The following is a 20,586-nucleotide window of genomic DNA, read 5'->3' on the forward strand; positions in this document are numbered from 1 at the left end:
TGTAGCATTGCTATTTCTCTTCATCATTAGATGTGTCTAGTAATGAGCCTTTCAGATCGTTACCTCATGAATATCAAGCTGCTTTCTTTGAGCAAACCAGCTGGTCAGTGCCCGTCAGCTCATCCGTAATGTACTTTAAATGTTAGTTACTTTCTCCTGGAGGAATGCAAATAAAACAACTACGTTGTAATTTTTAGCTCTTTATTTAGTTCACTGAAAGCAAGTTCAATAGCCCACGGATCATATCCTCATAATTTTCCCACAGCTTGGATAGTGGATGGGATGAACACAGTTTAAGTAGTAAGGCTTCTGCAAAGGAAGAAAGTCTCATTACTGAATTATTTTAACTGCCTTACTAAAACCTTTACAGTTTACTTTGCCTCTCTCCTTCAAGGGAGGACTGATTGATACACGTCCCACAGCTTGAAAAACAAGGCATCAAAAATGAAGGGTTAATCAGAAAAATGTTCATGAACTGAAAAGGGACGGGCAGGGGAGTTTTTCATTGGCACTTGCTTTCCCTTAATGTCAGTGAGAGGTAGGGTCAAAATTTGCATGTGTGACGTTGAAAACGTTTTATATTTACACGCCTTCTCAGAGCTCCCTGAAGAGATTATTTTTGCCTGATGTGCTTATTTATAATGACCTCTGAATCACTGCATGGGTCCTGGAGACAACGAGGACCAAATTCTATGGTCTGGCTCACAGAAAGTCCCAAAACATGTTAAACATGGAAGAATTTTTAGATGCCTTCAATAGTGATCAAACTCGGTTACAATAGGAAAAAAATAAATCAGGATATTTAGTGAAATTTCAAAGTAAGCAAATCTAATGTGCAATGCTTGAAAATCCTACCCCCAGGCAACAATGTCTGACTGATAAAGTACGAATTTAGTTGCCACACTTACAAATAACAAGGAAAACTCAGATTATTTGTAACAAAGATCTGAGTAACTCAGGATTTAGAGCAGCAAAGCTTCTCTAAAGCATGATTTTATCTACAGTATTTTAAGGTTCCATTATCAAAGAGAAAATGGCCCTAAGATACCAATTTCTGAACTGTTTCAGCAAATAGATTATGGTTCAGTGATTGCTGGCTAGACAGGAAAGCAAAAAAGGAGATAGGTTTCTGATTTAGGTGATTTTCCCTCTTCCTTGGCAAGGGCTAACAATTTTTGCTGTTACAGCTTTAGCATACCTTTTCATTTTCAACCATATGCTTAGTTTTTTTCCTTAAGAGTTGTTTCAATTGCCTTCACTTTTGCAGTGCTAGCTTTCTTAAGCACACCTGTAGAATACAGCTCTGTGATCTCAAGTGAGGGGACAGCACTTCCCACAGCAGTCCACGGGTCACCACAAACTCAGTTTGCCTCTGTTTTCATATCAAAGGAAGAGAGTTGTGTTTCCACCAGATATACTAGTTGGCTAATGAAAATTAGCAGAAGCAGAAACCTGGCAAACAAAAATAAACCCGCTGAGGTTAAGGCTTCCATCCTATGTCTTTTTTCACCTGGTCTGCCATTTTCTGGTGCCTATGAGACAACAACTTTACTGTTGTCAAATAGCAACACTCTATGAAGAAATTATCTTTTTAGGGCAATCTAATGGACTCAAGGATGCCGGCTGTATGGATTTGTGTTTTGTGCATAGTTTGTTGGAGGCTACCAGAGTCTACCTACCTGAATGGAAGTGGAAAGATGAGCTGCCCTTGAATGCCAATTTGGGACAGATAAAGAGCTTGCACTTCGTTAAACATGGTTGGGTTGTATAGAAGGTGAAAGAAGGAGAATAAGAAACCTATGTACTAATATCAACTGCAAGACATGAAAGTACTGCCTATCTGCATGGAAAAAGTACTTTGCTAAGGTAATGACATTTACATCACAATTCTTTTCAGGGGTTATCAACAAGGCAAAATGCAAGCTTAAAATTAACTGTTGAAGACCAACAGAAAGTGGCATGTGTATGTTATATTAGGTGCCTGCTTGCTCACATACATGGGTATGTAAGTTAGGCCTGTAGATTCCACTGCTCTGACACAGGTCAGCCAGAAGAAGTCAACAGTTTACACTTGGATATTGTCCATAATTTGCACACACACTTAGAACAAGCATAAAAGGGTGGTGATAACTACTGAAAGGTATCAGTATGTGTTCAGAGATTCACAATATATTTCTTATAGTGCAATAGAAATTTGTGAATATGATCATTTTCACAGAGCTTATTTGGGCTTTACAAAGACAATAACAAGCAATGTTCTGAAGATGAACATGCACATCTGTGACATAAAATTTACTGAATATATTCCCAGAAAATAATGATTGCATGTTTCTCCTTTCATACTGAACAGCACAGCTCTATAGCAGAATCGAGGTTCGTTTCATAGTAATCTCAACTTTTATCTCATGCATCCATATCTCAGAGGAATACTTCAAAAACATTAACTTTATGCAACACAGATGAATGTGTATTACCTTTGCTATATCCTCTTGAAATGCCACCAAGTTCAGGTACGATATATTGACCAGGTCTGGACCATAGACGACGGTTATCATTCGATTTTCCAGTCGACCTCCTAGGTTCCCAGTATCCAGTAGTTCACGCAGTTTTGGATCCTGCAAGAAACCATATTGCAAAATCGTTAAAAGTCTTCTGCAAATACTTCAGTTTTGAAAACTTGTGCTATTTTCAGCATTTTAAACACGATCATTAGAGATTCTGGTCTGGTTAATTCTTCATTAAAATTGTTAAAAGTATTAATTATAATAATTAAAAGAATCACTTCTGTAAACCATTCAAAGCCTCCAAGGCCTGTATTAGGACAGTTCAGATGAAAAGCTGTCCGGTTAATATCAGCACCATTCTCTTTTTCACCTCTTTTATCTCTTAAGCACACAAACTGTTTTGCTTGTTGAATTTACACATTCTGTCCAAAGGCTACCAGCCTCAGCAGAAAGATTCTCTATAATTTCATTTGATTTTAGATAAAGCTCAATAGAGGAGAACTCAGTTTTTCATAAGAAAATAAGAAGACTGCCTGGAATTAGTTGCCTTAACTATTAAGAAACGAACAGTGTAAATTTTCCTGATGCCCTCCATCTTCTTCAGGTCCAAAATGCCATGTGTTAGTTAAATCACGAGATCTCTTACAATTATTTTTAATTTTCAGTCTTTTTTTCAGGTGCATATCCAATATAAAAATGACTACATAACATTTCTGTGAGGGACAGATAAATTCACTGAGTTTTAGTAGCTAGTAAAAACCCAAACTTCAACTTTACAAGCTTAAGCATGTGAGAACAAATTTCTGGTTATTTTGTAGTTTACAAGTTTCTAACAGATTAGGCTGCAGCATTTCCAGGCAATGCACTCAGTGTTTTTCAAGCTAAGAAAACTGCTTGGTGCTTGGCCTCAAGACACAATTTATAAAGGCAAAGGCAGATGAAAAGCAGCCCTGCACGACTGAAGTCAATCCTTTAATAGGGCCAGTATAAATTGAAAGCTCAGGTTTCCTATATGGCAAGATTTTTCAGTCTGGTATAAATATTAAAAAATAGCCAGCAAATTGGATCACCATGGGATTACACTCAATTTTTTCACTAATCCAAAACCAGATTCTGTGTAGAGATCAAATGATTTCAAAACTGTAATAAATATATACTGCAGGTTGCACTTCATTCCCATGAACCTTTTCCCCTCTGCAGTCTGCATTTACGTTTGCTATTTATGGTACTTCTTAATATTTAGGAACTTCTGAATAACGATTGGAATCTCAACTAACACAAATTAAATTTTGTGGAACCAGATGATAAGATTAAGATGATAAGAAGGACCATTTCTCATGATTCTCACAGGAAATTGTATATCCACAAGGCCTCAGTCTAAACAAGGCAATGGCGTTATGCATACGTTCACCGAGTATTTCACAAGGTTTGGGAGAAGAATGGTATATTAACTGGAAAGAAGTTTCTAGGCTATCCATTAAAAACAAAACAAAAAAACACCACAAAAAAAACACCACCACTGAGCTTCTTTAAATACAGGGTACGATGGCAAGTGTTGCAGGAAAAGAGATAGCATAATCCTATTTGAGGGTTCTGTAAGGATGGAATACGATTGTGCTCTGAGAAAAAGATTTCATGGGTAAACAAGTTAATGACAGGCTTTCACATAAGAGAAAAGCAGAAGAGGGATATAAAAGTAGTAGTTGTGTTCCGGTGATGGGGATTTGAAGACAGATAAAGAAATTGTGTTAATTTGCATCTAGGAGAAAAGATGGAGAAATGCCCTGAAGATACTAAATTAGTGATGGTGTATTACTGGCTGGGTTGCTTTCTGAATGTTGTAGCTGAATGTTATAAAGCACTCTTTAATTTCTCTGGAAGATGAGAGCTCATCTCCTTAAGCTGTTTTTTCAACCCCAAATCAGACTGATAAATGCTTCTACTAAAGTGGCTGGCTGGGAAGAGCTTCATTCTTTCTGATCTGAAACAGGATTGTCTACCTGGTTTTATTCTCTTTCACATATTTGTCATTCCTTTCTCCCTTTCGCTGGCTGAATCTATTGCTCAGCTTCACTGCTGGTGATGAACTGCAATTGCAACAACAAAAGAAGAAAGAAGATAACTTTTTCCCTTCATATTTATAGTCAACTATAAGATGCATCTACGATGGATCATCCTCTAGTTAGTCTAAGATATGCATTAGTCATGCATCACAGAATAAAAAAGAAATATATTTGAAATGGGATGATTTATTTTTCGAAGCAAAATCATCAAAAAGAAGATATTTGGGACTGGCTCCGTGGGGGTTTTAGAAGTGCACAGTAAGTGGCCAATCAGGCAATACAAGTATGAAGCTGGCCTTCCAAATCACAGGATTTGTCTCCAGGTTTTAAAGGCAAGAAATCCGACAGAACATTCTTCTTGGGTTGGATAGTTTGGATGAGTATTCTTCTATTCCATTTAGGACTTCTCTACAAAGTTTGAAGCACACAATCCCTTACAGCAATGAATTATCTGGCTACCACGCAGCACCTATTAATACAGGGCATCCACTGTGCATCCTGAAGCACCTCAGCATAACATGCAATATGCTCCATAGACTTAGAATAGATACTACCTATACATATGGATTCACTGAAAGGGAATAACCTTCATACTAACAGAATTCTGGTCCTTTTTGACCCCTGCCATGGGTGTATTTGCCTTTGAAGGGTGCCGGCAGCATCTCCGCTTGTCAATGACAGCTTAGTCCTTAAGTGATGATCTGGGTCACATTATTCAGTCTTTGAGAGCTTCAGATCTAAGCTTTAGGTACCAAAGCACTCTGGCAGCTCTTCACATCCCTCGTGAACAGTTCTGCTCCATTATTACCTCAGTTAACTACAAATGCTTGTAGTTAACAAGCAAAATCAGAGATGAGCAAAATAACCTTTATCAACATCGTGAAGACTATCAAAGCTCTATGAACCAAAGCCCTTTTTAAAAATGTCAGCAGGTTTTCCTGCGGAGATGAAGATCCTGGGCTAGCAGGAAAGCACATGGGAGAAAAAAAAAAAAAAAAAAAAGAGGGAGAGAGAGAGAAAAAAAAGGGCAGCAAGACCAAATTTAGCTTCTTTTATATAAATTGGATTGTTTTGGTTTTGATAATTCCATTTTGAGGAATGAGACAAAGTCTGCTGCTCTTTGCAGCTGCATTTAATATACTGGCTCATGAGCAGACAGACTGGTTTTCAGAGTAATTTTTTGCTAAGCTGGGGTCTCATTATGAACATTTTGAGCTCTCTCAGAGACATTCAGAAGAGCGATGCCTATTAAATATTGATTATAGTTACTCTTTAAACACCTGAGCTACTGAAGCCCTATCATCCATGGGATGCTCAGCAGCAGCAGACTACTGACAGTGCCCACATAAGTCATACAACTTCTGTTTGCCAAAAAACATCAAATCATTGTGCTGCAGAGCATCGTCTTTTGCCTCTTTAACTCAAAAGCTCTCAATGCCAGCTTGCTTCTTCCCTGCAGCTGAAGTCCATCGTGAACTCCAGCTCAAGGACCACGGCTGCCTGAAGACTGGCCTTGAAGCCAGGCCAGGAAAGTCAGCGCTTGTGTGGTGACACCGCAGTGGTTAAAGGACTGGCATTCCCAGCAGGAGATGTCAGCTGTTAGCAGGGGAGTACAGAGGAGGTGACAAGGATAGCACTGGCAGCACAAAGAGCTTTAGAATCCATTAAAAATCAGCTTACCCACCCCAAACTGAGACAAGACGTGGGCAGAGGACTACCTGCTCCTTTGGCTTAAAACAACCCCCAAAAAAGCAAAAATAAAACAAACAAACAAAAACCAACCCACAAACAAAAAAACCAACCCTCCCTATCTCGTTCTGCTGTCTTGAAAAACCCATCCAAAGAAAAATTACCTTAAAACAACCCGAAAGAGAAAGAGGGAAAAAAAGAAAAATTAGCCAGAAATATGAAAGAGAGGCTTATGGAATTTCTATCAGATTTATGAGCGAAGACTGAATACAGGTGATTTGTTAGAAGCCAGAATCCTGTGTACAGACAGATAAAAATAGATTTCAATCAGACTTCCAAAACTTTCTCCTGTTTTATTTTCTTTCAGTGGAAATCATAAAAATAACGTAAACTTAAGGAGTTTAATGACAACGACACATTAATGACAACCTCTGCAAAGACTGCTTTCAGCTGTGGCTGGTGTTATTAAAATGTAGCTTAATGCTTAAATTCCAATTACTGCGTGCTCTGCACATATAGCAAATGCTGCACATCTTTTAATAGGATCACCATCTCTTTCAACTTGTTTCAGGAAAAATTGCAACACACCATCTGTCTGAGAAAATGTGCTGCCTTTTTTTTTCTTTTAAGTACATTACCATACATACACGTAAAATGCTGTCGTACCGTTTTTACAGATCCTAGCCCTTATAACCTATGTACGAAACATTTCACGAGATTTCTTTTGAGACAGAGAATCATAGCAGGAGCCAGGCTGCTGGGGCATGGCAGCCCCATGCAGGGGCTTTGCAGGCACCAGACTGGGCGCTCTGCTGCTGCAGCTCCCCTCGCAAGGATCCACAGCCACTTCTCGTAGGAAGCAGCTGCGACCCAGCTTCCCTCTGACAACCCACGCACGCTATCCAGCTATCTCCCACCCTCTACAAACCAAAAGGCTTTTGGATTCTGTTTGTCTGCTGTCACGGGACAGAAAACAGGTGTCTGCATTTAACGACTCCCAAGCACTGACCTGATCCCTCCAAGGGGCAGCGGGGCAGCCAAAGCCTCACCTCGGATGCAGTGCAACACCTTGTGCTCCTCATCCTTCTCAGAGCAGCAGCAGCGTTTCTGGGAGCAGCTGGCCGATCTCAGAAGGACATTAAGCAGCGACAGGACCTGTCAGGTGCTAAAGACCTTCCTCAGGGCTTAACAGTTACAGACGATGCGATAGCCAAACTGGATGGCTATCAGAAGACTCAGCCAGAACTTCTGGGTTGCTGAACAATTGTGCAATTCAAGTACTGCAGGAATTTTTGTATTTTTCTGGTGTTTGCTTGCATTGTAAAATAGGGCTCTTCAATCTAAATGAGTGATTATAAAAAAATACCATATGGCATTTCTGCCACGACCTGAGTCGAACAGCAGTAACAGTATTATTTGCTGTCCCATTTCCCACTTACAAGAACTGCCTTGGCACTATTTTTTTTTTTTTTTTGTATGGTAGGCACAGATCAAGACTCAGTTGTCTATACTGCGTATAGACTAAATTACACATACAGTACGTACTACATCATCTACGCAGCACAGTCCTGTGCATGCAAAATGTCATACATTCCCTGCCCACAAACAGCTATCAACCAAAATAATTTTCTTCTGCATCTCATGCATTAAAACATCATCTTTAAGATGTCACTAAATACTCGAGTCCTCCTGAAGCTCTGAGAGGGATCCCAAAGCCTTCAAAAAAATAGATGCCTAGAAACACCACCCACCAAACCCTATATATAGACTCAGTGTAAGTCAGCTATTTGCATGACTTCTGTCAATCTGACTTGTAATTTCCAAACAGTTTCTGGTTCTGGCACTAAAAATATAGCATCATCCTTACTCTGAAGCGCTGTATGTAACAAAACAAAAGTTTCTGTTGGTAAATCAGGGTTGTAATATTTGTAAACTATACTATATGTTCTATATTACTATATTTCTTAGACTCTAAAGCTTTTCACAATCCCAAATTGTCTTATTTGTACCCTGATAACTTCAAGAGTGGAAAAGGTTTGAAACAAGATTTGCAATGACTTTCATGTTAGTCCAGTAAGATTTCCAAGCATTCAAAACTGAATTTTATTTTTTCTAGCTCTTTATGTATCCCAGGGGAGGGGAAGATGGGGGAAAAGGAAGCTTAATTAGATAGCTACATATGCAAAGAGTTTTCCAAGAAATATTCAAATTTATGCTTAAATTAAACAAAAAGTCTTGTTAAAATGAGACCTTACATTGTGACTCTGTCCAAGGCAAAACTCCCACACGCTTCCTTCAAATAGAGCCAAGTCTTATCCTCAGGAATGCCTTATCACAGAGCATTTATCAACAAAAATGTATATACATATATATATATATAGCATATACAGTTTGTATATTTGACCCAGATTCCCAAATACCAGATCTTAACACTTTAAGCACCAGGTGAGCAGCTGTAGCACAGGACAGTCAGTAAGAAATAGTGAGTGTCTCTGCAGAGCAGACCACTTACCCTATGGCTAACTAAGGACTTCAGCAGCCTTGCCAGCACACAAAACACCTCCCCAGGCAGTTACTTCCCCCCCCGCCTCAGCAAGGACTGAGATACCCACCTGGCAGCCTTTTTCTCTCCCTCCTGAGGACACGAGACAAAGGTGTGAGTGGTTTAAGGAAACGTCTACCTTTTGGAGGGCGCACACACCAAATCTCTCCATACTAAGGAACCAGACCTCTGTGCTGCCTCTTAGGAAGCTCTGAACTGCCGTGGTGCAATGGTATGACCCTCGGGAACAAAATAGTCTTGCCAATTAAATTAAATTTACCATTACCAATCCCAACACAGATTTCAAAGCTGGTTCAGATACCCTTCCTGTCACACATCCTCTAGCAACAGTACGGGACTGAAAACTTTCAAACAAGAGGATTGACAGACTCATCTTTCAAAGAAACGTATGTTTCTTCTTTCTCCTTCCTTTGTTAAGACCAAAGTCAAAACTATTGATAGTTTATCTTTCAGCAATGCCTTTCACTGACTAGACAGGATGTCCATACGTGGGAATCACACCTACAAAACTCGATGAAAGGATTTTGTCTGTCTTCTTTAATGACAATCATGTGAAATGAATATACTCCAATTACTACATCAAAGATACTCAAAACAGTGTTCTCTAAACTCTGTTTTCTTTCATCACACAGAATTCAACAAGAAGTTTGGTATTTAAATATATTCATTCATGAGATCAAGTCATTTTTACCACATTCATTATCATTAAACTAGAAATATCTTTAGTCCAGTACAAATAAGGAAGTGTACTGTTGTGTGTGGTTTTTTTTTTGTTTTTTTTTTTGTTTAAAAAAAAGTTAATAGGTGGAATACTCCTAGAGTATCTCCCAGCTCTCCTGGTGCGCTCGTGTTTTCATGGCAGAACATTACACAAACACTTGGCCTGCAGACGTGTTTGGTTCTCCTTTCCAATGCCCATTTTTCTCGGAGTTTTAGTTTCACAGTATGCCAGTTTTAAATTGGGCAGAAGACTCCGCATTCTAACAAAAATAAAATGTGAATACAAACTAGCTTAGTACAACTGGACTGTGTGTGGTATTTTTCAATCCTTTTTGATGTGGTTGTGATTAACATGAAAGTACTTTATATCTCAGTGTACATCTTAGTTTAAATGACAACTTAAAAAAAACTAAAACACCTAGAAGAAAGGCACTTCCATGCACAATCTTCCTTTAGATGTTTTCTAATTCACTAACATTTTTATCCATTTCTATTAGCTGCAGACGGTTCATTATTTTAAAAATGACCTCGAAGCACTTTCTTTTCAGTGTTTTTCCCTTCTCACAGTACTTTGAGGTTTTCTTCAGTGTAGTTTTAAAGGAAGAGATGAAGAGAGCTGAGAAAAGAATCTTCTCTCATCTTCGTGTTCCTTCTGTTAATTCATTTTCTTGGGTCTATACTAGACTATTGGAATTATAAAAAGTCTTAAAATCAAATGATTTCTACAGCAGCTCACATAGCACGCAAGAGCAAAAATAGTTGGAACAACAGCTTAATTTCGATTTATCTCTAAATCTCATAAGGCATTGTTCTTCCAATTCTGAATCACTGTGAAGAGTTATTTTAATAGGGTTGCTGCAGAGGTAGAGCTACAATCAGCTATATATTTATACAGCATTTGCAAAAATCTAAATTACTTGGAACCAGCTGAATGAGAGGAACTGCATGAATGCCCACTATGCTCTTTTGAGTGCTCCATAAGGGCTGGAGCTTGCATTTTAATGTATTTTTTAGCTGGTGGAAGCATGTATATCCAGCCGGTCTGTAATGCTGCATGCACCAACTACTCAACCTGTGTAAAAATAACAGATGAAATACAGAAAGGTATAATTGAAAACATCCAACTAAGGAGCTGCTTGTTATTGCAACATTGCTGTTACGTGAATCAAATAAAAAAGAACGAGATATCCTGCTCAGCTGTGCCAGCATTATTTTGTTCCATCTTACCTGCTTGTGAGATATTTTGCTACTGTCAGTGAGAGAACTCTAGGTTATAACAGTTGCTATATATTTTTTTTTAAATTACCAAGTCATATGGGATGTATACCAGTAAAGGTTTTAATTTACCTGATTTTAATTGCTGTGAACATCCACTATTCCCATTATCCTTAAATATTTCATAGAATCATAGAATGGCTTGGGTTGGAAGGCACCTTAAAGATCACCTAGTTCCAACCCCCTGCCATTTAATTCTAGGAAACTCATTAGTAGTATAGCAAACAAATTCAATGATGCAGCAACAGATTCTGCCCTGGTGAAACCATAGGGAATGGCATTGAGACTTGCAGGAATAAAAGCACAAACTGCTCCTGCTAGAGCTCCGATCATAATTTTTTCCATCTTGGATAATACCAGATGCTCAGCTTTTGCAAATCAGACAGTGAGCTTACGAGGGACTCCCACTGGCACACCTATTTCACTACTGACTGCCACAGACAAGTTCTCTTGCCCTGCCATTTGTCACAAAACCTTCACTTATTTTATTACATACCAGTAACAATAATTCAGAAGCAAAGAAGCATTCACAGACCCTTGTAATTTGAAAACTGGTGCAAAATTAGTCAGCATGGATAATCCTATTTACTGGAGATCTCAGTAGGGCTGCTCCTGCTTATGGTCACCATCCAACTCAGCAGGCACCTGAGCTAGGGTACCACAAAGGCCAGGGAGCACTCATTACCTCAATGATGCCTGGACTCTGAAATCCTAACTAATACCATAGCATCAGCTGAAAAGCAAATCATACAGCAGAGGCCTATGCTTCAGATGGCAAAGTATCTGTAGTAATCTACAAACAAAACAGAAATTAAGACTTTTTTAAAAGTTGGTCTGCTTCATTTTACTCCAGAGAGGGCAATTTTTGTAAATAGATTTTAACTTATTATATAAATAGTTAACAGAAAAAGAGTAGAAACAGATTCCTGTTTTCTTAGAAGACAATATGACTGCTGAAAAAAACAGTGGAGTCTACTAAAAGTATGACTAAGAACTACAAATGTGGTTTTTGGGTGCATGTATCAAGGAGAGACAGAGAAAACAATAAATACAGAATCTGGATTTGGGTGGTTGCATGTTAAATTAATTTTACTGCCTGCGAAAGTACAGGAAATATGTTCAATCATTGCTGAGAAAAGAATATCCCAAGCCTAATGTCTTTGGTGAGCTACTGCAGAAAGAAGTCTGCAGGGATGTCATGGACATTATTTTAAGCAGTATATTTTGTTCTTTATGGCATTGAGAAGTAATCAACAAAAGGGATATAAAACAGTGTGGATGGATCAATTTAAGATCAGACTAAGATGTATATCAGACATCAACCTGGAAAACAGTCCTGATGGAAATCCTGAGTACTACATGCTTGTGAGCAGCCAAACAGTATGAGAATATCAGGATGATGGAAATATTCAGGAGAATGAGGATGATGGAAAATGGCCGCCCCCAAAAATGGACTGTATCTCATGAAGTCTACAAGAATAAAAATCCAGCTGCAGACACTTTGGTGCAGTGAACAACTTTGTGCATCTGAATTATTTGCATATGTTATAGAACTGAACCAAAATTTGCGCATAAGCACATGTCTCTGCCTACACAGACATGGAGCATTAAGTAAGACAACTATTTAAAACAGCATCAGAAATAATGCCCAACTTCAAGTTTCTCCATTTCTATTAGTTTTCCTTACGGTTCAGAGAAAAACCAGTAGGGGCAATGTTTATTAATCTTAAAAAAGCAGATAATACTCAGTGAACAGATCTTCAGTTAAAAATTACAGTTGCATCTTTGATATTCACTGATTATTCTTTCCCAGAGCAGAAATAATTAAACATCACTTCATGAAAGTTCAAGGAGCCAAAGGATATTTACCACCTTCAAAACTACTGTGAAAACTTTGAAAATCCGTATCTAAGCACAACTACCAGACGATGCACTGAAATTAAGAGATAACTGAAATTCTGCTTTAACTTACATCCCTAACAACTCTCCTCACCTCAAAGATGCTACCCTGAATTTACAGTAGTTGGGAAAGACTAAAAAATTGGCGCAGACAGTTTAACAGCTATTAATTATTTTTAAACGTGCCTTGTTCACATCATGCCAGTTTGCAAGGAATTAAATTCCTTACATTTAGAAGGGGGATCAGCACTTTTCTTCCTAATATCACTTGCTAAGTGCCAGAGAGACTTCTAGTTATCCAAGAATTTAATGAACTACATCCAACAATTTAAGGCTGTTTCATTTAGATAAAAGGCTTTCCCACCGAAAGGATAAAACAGCCTTCAGAGCAGTGGAAAATAAAACATATCCCTGTGTGTATAAACTACTCAAGCAGTTAGTTAATTCTAAAAACCACCTTTTAGCTGTGGAAAGTGGAGCAAATGGACGTCACAATCAGGCTGCAGTCCAAAAGAGTGCACAGAGGACAAAAAATGCTGTGGAAAGTCCAGGACAGGTTTTGTGGTCCACGCTTTGTCAAATTTCCTGCGGATCCCCAGCGGAGTATTTGACTGAGCAAAACTATGCACTCCAGGGTTTGACAAAAATATTTCTGAAAGGTCATAAAGTCTAATGCTTTTTGAAAAGGGAATTAAAAATACTTCATGCACACAAGACTACGGCACTTAGGGTACACTTTATCCAGTTGGATCCTTTCCAACACATCCTTGGGAAAACAAATAGTTACAATGTACAAAACTGGGAGAGGGATATTCTGCAAAAAAATGAGAATATCCTCTATGCCACTTCCCTAAAACATTATTTGACGCTATGGGTTTTAAAATACGGTTCATGTAAAGATGTATCTTACCTATGGGCACCATCTTCACGAAAGAATGTAACAGCTTTGCTAAAATATTTCAGTGGTGGTAGATTTTGTCATTTTCAGGTATTTTAAAAGTGGCCCGGCCCGTATGCAGGAGGTTGATTTTGTTCTTTTTTTTTCATTTAGACTTCTCAGATAAATCAAACTGTGCAAAGTATTTTCCCGCAGAAAGGATTAGCGAGAGGCAGACAGACCTTTTGAGATGACAAACCAGTGAGCTGTAATGTTGGAGCACTGTGAAAGCTAATTTGTAGACAGTTTAACATGGCATTTAAATACATGAAGTCATTTAAGATGTAGCCTTTGCTCTGGAAGACCCCAGCATTTCTGAAACACTTTTGTGTCTTTCCAGCTAAGGTAGGAAACAGTTGTATTTGCAGTGCAAAGCCAATTTCAACAATGATCAACTGCCAGCAAGGAACGGGAGGCAGGAAGATCAGCCGCGAAAGCAGCAACTGTAGGAAGATTTATGATGCCAGGGTTTAGTCTAAAGCTGAAAGGATTTAAAGGGTTTGGATCAGACCATCAGTGAATGAGATGCAATTAAATTCCCGATGCTGCTAAAACTGGTTATGCAGAAATGCACACCACTTCCTCTGTGCACCAGGCTGCAGGATCAGGCAAAGACAGCATCACCCTAACCTCCAACACCATCCATAATTCAGCTCTACCACACTGCTCTTCTGCTTTACAGTACAAAGCATTAACGCTTTGCATTTCTCATGTTCCTTCCTCCTCCTTCTATTCTCCTTTACCAGGAAATAAGGAAACAAACACAAAGCATGGACATCTCTTGTGATAACAGAGGCATAAAACATTGCATTTCAGTGTTTCAATTTCCTTCTTCTCCTCCTACCTCCGTTAAGTCAAAGCGTACCAAATTTCATTTTCCTTGTTACCATCAACAGCTCTTGCCTCACTTAGAGTGTTAGCACAGCAAAAGGTTTTTTTTGTTTTTTTTTTTTTTTTTGTTTTTCCATTAAATCATTTTTAGAAACAGAAATAAATGTATTCTTCATACTTACAGAGCTAAATAGACTCTGAAGTGATGAAGCATATAAACTCATTGCTCTAACAGGAACAGAGTTAAGGCTTTCCTTTCTTTTTTTTTTCTTTTTTTTTTCATGATTACGTAGCTGAGGATGCTGCCTTGAAAAGCCAGAAGAGCCCATCTTCACATCGCCTTAGGTTAGCAGTACATCTTGCAATAGAAAATGGCACCGACAACACCTGAGGCCCCCTCCTTGCACAGTTTGTGAGGGATGCCAGCGGTGGAGGAATTACTGGATTATTTTTCTTTCTAACTTTCAAGATATAATGTCCCCATAGATGACACAGAGGTGACATCCACATGCCTCTGCCAGGAGGCAGAAGTTCGGTGTCTTAGGTCTCTCCTAAACATTCAAGAATCCTTTGAAGATTTACGAAGGTGACAATCTCAGTTCCTCAGAGGCATACGTGACTCCTGAGTGCAGCCTGTAGAGAAAACCCTGGAGCAAATTCCCAGCTGGTGGGAAATTATGGCTTCAGTTGGCCCTGCTTGCCCCGGGTCAGAGCATCTCGTCACTTCCACGCTGAATGCGCTGCTCGGGTCTAGCCTCATTATTGTACATAACTAGACCCAATGGCTGATGCAGTGTGCTGTGTTTCCATCCCCTGCAGTGTGTGTGCAATACGCAATGTTATCCCCTTGTTTTACAGCACATAAGAAAATGCTTGGTATTTTCTTACTTTTTTATAACTCCAAAAGGTCTGAGGAACCTTGCTGTAATTTTCTATTACATTTAACTTTTCAACGGAGACTTTTAATAGAAAACTGAATCCCAGTAGTGCTTTGAAAAATTTTTCCAAGACTCTGAAATATTATTTTCCCAGCAGAGCCTTGGTAACAGGGTTACCTGACATGGCAATGACTCTGAACCACTAAACCCAGCAAAGTGGGTAACTTCTACCACACAAACAAAACAACCACCTACAGATAAAACTCTTGCACGTGATAAAGAGATCAACAGTGCCTGGCATCAGCCTGAATATTTGTATTAATGACTGCCCAAAATAGCAGCAACACAGGGCCGTGGGGAACCCTACCTGAGACTGTAAAGTGTGAACAATGAGGGGTCTGAGGCACCTGGGGACCCTTCTTTCGCCCCCTTTTTGCATATTTTCCATTCCATTTAGATATTTCAGTAAGTTAGTTTTGGTTGTGGGCTTTTGGTTTGGTTGGTTTTGTTTTGTATGTTTGTTTTTAAACTTGCTCCTTTGTTTTTTTTTGAAAAAAGGACATCAGTTCATCCCTCCTGGCAATCTGGAAGCCTTTGAAAATAATGTGTATTGTTGCCAATTTATACACCACGATCTGTTTTGAATCAACACACTGTAATGATGGTCATGGCATCTGCCCCTTTCTGCAGGACTCGCTGAGAGGAGCTATTCATTGTGCAAGTACAAGCAAGAGCAGACAGGGAATAAATCTCAGGAAGTTTTTAAATATCCTTTTCTTTTCTTTTTTTTTTTTCTTCATCAAGAAGTGATTTTGCTTTGAATCCTGTCTCATAACTAGTTTCCTGGAGGAAGGGAACAACAATAGGTTTTGAAAGAGGGCTAAATGCAACATGGGGAAACCTACTATTTGGGCAGGAAAAAAAGCACAGCCTTACACCTTCCCTTGGAAAAATACTGTGCCCAATATAACAAATGGTGAATGGAGGTATTATAGAGCAAAGTTCTGGGCAGAATTCCCAGAAGAAATTTATTTTTGGCTTATCATGTTTCTAATCTATTTTTTAAACCAGGCTACTGAACAGGTAGAAATCTCCGGAGTGGTAGGAAGCTCACTGGATAGACAGAAACTTGTAGATCATACTTGATGTAATCTACCCCAATAGCTGACCTATTGAGCGCTGGAGAAAATTTACATGGTAGAAAGTTAGGACAATTGACACACACAAATTTACTCCTGCCCCCAAACCAGTTGGCTATTGCCTATCGTTTTGCCTGAATCTTTAGAAAATACATTTTAAGGTCACAAATTTACTTTCTTGAAGTTTTTCATCAGTCAGCACAATTAGGAAGGTTACAATTCAATCTGAAATGGTTTTTATCTTGCAGCCCTAAATAAAATGAAATTTCCATGTTCTTCATATATCTTTGATCAAACAACAGACTTTGGAAACCTGACCAACTTTTTTTTTTTTTTTTTTTTTTTTTAATGTCATGCCTCGGTTGTCTTTCTCTGAAAACAAGTGTAGTACAGAGACTCTGATTCAGACACCCAAAGAGCAATTGGATGTACTGCTGACGACCCTACTCACAGCAACTGCAGGATAAGCTTTCCTGAAAATCAGCAAAGCCGCTCTACTGCCTTACTGCATGGCCTTACAGAATGAAGAGTGATCGACTGAACTAATCAGACTGAAATTAATAGTGTATTGGAATAAAGAAGAACTGTTTGATTTTTTTTTCTTTTTTAAACACATGCATTTCCTAAAAATAAATGCACTCGCAAGAGCCAAGTAAGTCTAAAGCAATCCAAGGTGAATTTTTCGAGAAGAATATTGAGCCACTTTTCGTCTCAGTGCCCAACTCTTTTCTGGCTATTTTGCAAGCCATTTGGCTTTTTGTTTGCTTGTTCCATCTGTAAATCAGGTCTAATTATACCCACCTCTTTTGTCAAGCATTCTGGAATCAATAAAGCTGGAAAGTGCTACCTAAGCTCTTAATTTGTTTGCATGTTCCAACAAAAAGCTCCACTCTTCTTGATAGATCTAATGTGCACAGTATCTAATAATGTCTTCTTCCTTCATATTCCTGACAGTGCCTCTCAAAAAAAATTTTTGTTTGTTTGTTTAGGTTTTGTTCCTTATGTTTAGTCAGCATGTATGAAGGTTGGGATATCATACCAATTTATAACATTTTTCTTACTTAGTCAAGGAAAATCACAGCCCAGTTCTTAGCTGTCGGCCACGCTTGCTCTAGGACTGTGAAGAGAAGATTCACACAACCCACGCTAGGCACATAAAACTGGAGAGGCTACCAGAGGGGCTGCTGTCCCAGAGCCAGTTATTTAGTGTTACAGGATGATACTTGAACGACCCCCAGTTGCCTGGACAACCCACTAGAGTCAGGACATTTGGCTCAGGTCAGCCCCTTTCAGCACCACACATGGAAGCTTCACAGGTTCTTTCAGCAGGCTCTAGCAGTTCATGCTCCAGGGAAAGGAATGAAATAGATGGATAATGAAAGCATGGAGCCTGACAAACTTACTTTCTTTTTATCAAACTCAATACAATCTCTACCAATACGTGCCCCAGTGCGTTTGGGATGAGCAAGCTGCTCTGGAAGGATGCCCACTGACTTCACGAACTAGGAAGATGAATTAATGAATTGAACAGATTTCAGCTAACTTGGTGATATGAAGAAAATTGAAATCTTACACCTTTAAAGAAAGGGAAAAGACATTCTTACACATACTGAAATGAGAAAAGGTTGCCTCTCGAGACCTTCTCCAAGATCCTTTCCAAGCAATGAAGTAAGCTTACTGTTTCAAAGGAAAGCAAATGTCTACCAAAACACAAGTTCATGTTTTTAAAAGCTCAGAGCAACTCAACATGTTTTCTCCCATCAGATAAGTGTCAGCAGCAGCTGATAGTGATCAGGTCTGATGAGCTACTGGAGCCTACAACAGCTGCCCCCTTGCCTTACAGGTTCAGTTTGCTGTCAAAGGAAGGGTATCATCTTAAATCTCATCCTGCAGCTAAAGGGAACCCAGCAGTCCTACAAAACAGGCACAGCCTTAGGACACCAGTTCCTGTGACATCCAGGTGTTGTAACTGCAAATGTGTCGGCATCCTACCTAGTGAACAGGAAGGGCTGTGATCAGGGCATCAGTGTCACAACTGATGCACTTTGAGAATAAAAGCATTTGGGATGAACTGGGCTGTTATTCGGAGCAGTGAAGCTGTACCATGGGTAACAAACTGTATTTAGACTTGCTTTTGTGAATAACCCCATTGATTTTAACATGAAAGCCTGAATGAGTAAGTCCCACATTCACATGACAACAAAGAGAAGCGGATGCCCGCAGAATACAGGAACAGTTCAGTGAAATGTGGGCTGCTTTCATGTAATGCTCCGGGATGGAATATAACAGTCATGGGGTGATGGCTTCCCCCCGATGTCAGTCATTAGGCAACGCTGAGCCAAGCAATGAAGAAGTATGTCCCTTCCTCCTCTTTACTGATGCCGATTCCTCTCATGACCTTTGATGAGAGCTTTGCCTAAGAGGAGAATGAGCCCAGAACAAGGCTAGAGGCAGGTATCTGCATTACAGCTGATCCCTACATTTCTGGTCTATCTCCTGCTGTCCAGTTCAGCAAAACACTGAAGCTGATGTTTAACTGAAGCATCTGAGTAGTCCCAGTCAAATCAGTGTACTGCAGATTCACAAGTAAGAAACACAGAAATTTCTTTCTTTTTTTTTTCTTTTTTTTTTCTTTTTTGAAGTCTTAACTTGTATTTACATTTATTGTAAAAAACCCTGACATTTCCAGTAGGGTTTCAATGGGCTTTCATTTAAAGATTTTTTTCTTCTTGTTTTGTAGCACCTGTTTCTGACATACTTTGTTCCAAAGGTGTGACTTCTTAACAGGGGCTTGTGAAATAAGAAACACTACTTCGTGTATATATTTTTGTAAAAGCTTTGATTGAAAAGGTGAAAATAAGCACTTAAAATCTTTGAAGAATTATGTTGCTCAGGTACAAAATACTAAGAAAACTGTTTGTTTTTCAGGCTGTAGAAGAAATAAGTGGCTTTGATATTTGTAAGACAATGCTACTTGTTTTTTCCTTTCTGAGTCGTATTTTAAATATTCATACTTGAAAGTAGCAAGAAGCTTCTCCATGGTATTAGACACAAAGAAGGAAGTATTTCAGAGGAGAAACAGAAAGGGTTTTTATTAACTTGCACACAGTCTGGGAACAAAGGAGGGCTAAAACAGTTGGGAAGGAGGGCACACATGCTCAAGATGGTTTTTCCAATTAAGACATTCTTCAAGTATAATTTTTTTAATAGTTTTAACCTGACTGTCACAAACCAGAGACCCAGACCTGCCATCATCAGGGGTTCAGACTTGGAATTAGTACAGTCCACTTTCTAGAATGAGAGAAACAGTGCTTAAGGAAGATGAATTCTTCGAGAAGAACCTAATTTCTGTATGTGTCAACTATGGTTATATCCTTATCTATGCACTTTCAAAATACAGCAGAAACTAACATCTAAATTCTATGGGGAAAATCCTGAAATACCTGTCAGCACTGATTTTCTATACGGCTTGAGCAAAATGAGAAAATATTTTGAGTTGATCTGGGAACTGACATTTTTGAAAATTGCCTGGCTGGTCTACATCCAATAGTAATTTGCAGCCTCAGTGTTTATTTTTGCATTTATACACTAACATGATAAAGACTGAGGGGAAGAGGAGAGATGGGGGCAGAAAAGGTCTGCTCTGCAACACTTATAATTGCAATTAGGGTGTCAATGGGAGTTAACAGGAGCCTGATGGAGTCAGTTGAAAAACTGACAGGAACATCTATAAGCTTTTTATCAAGGACTATTTCATTGATTGATACTGTAAAGACTAGATATGTAGTCATTTTATATTGGAAGAAATAAAGCAAAATGAAATAATTTATCAAGCTCCAAGTTAATAAAGTTGAGTGGGTTTGAGTTTCTTTGGATTTCTAAGGAATAATCTGACTGTAGATATTTACAGATCTCCTGTGTGTGCTATGTACCTGGGCCCAGGCTCATTCTCACATCTCAGTTTGAGGAAGAGGAAGTAGGAAAAAAAAAAAGGAAAAAGAAAAAAAAAATCACAAGAAAAAGAGGTCCACCAATGTGCTAGACCAATAATACTCCAACAGGTCATAACGAAACTTTCAAGGTTTCAA

The 20,586-nt window shown here is 38.9% G+C and overlaps 1 protein-coding gene across 3 annotated transcripts in view; it reads right to left on the bottom strand.

Annotated features, from left to right (window-relative positions):
- Positions 1-20,586, bottom strand: part of PLCB1 (phospholipase C beta 1) — a 373,718-nt gene that overhangs the window by 158,877 nt on the left and 194,255 nt on the right. For all 3 annotated transcript variants that reach the window (XM_082757582.1, XM_082757583.1, XM_082757584.1), the window contains exon 4: positions 2,475-2,615. In XM_082757582.1, the coding sequence (XP_082613708.1) occupies positions 2,475-2,615 (141 nt within the window). The remainder of the gene's footprint in view (positions 1-2,474; positions 2,616-20,586) is intronic.

The sequence above is a fragment of the Aythya marila genome (assembly GCF_965140915.1).
Source record: "Aythya marila genome assembly, chromosome: 3".
NCBI classification, from domain to species: Eukaryota; Metazoa; Chordata; class Aves; order Anseriformes; family Anatidae; genus Aythya; species Aythya marila.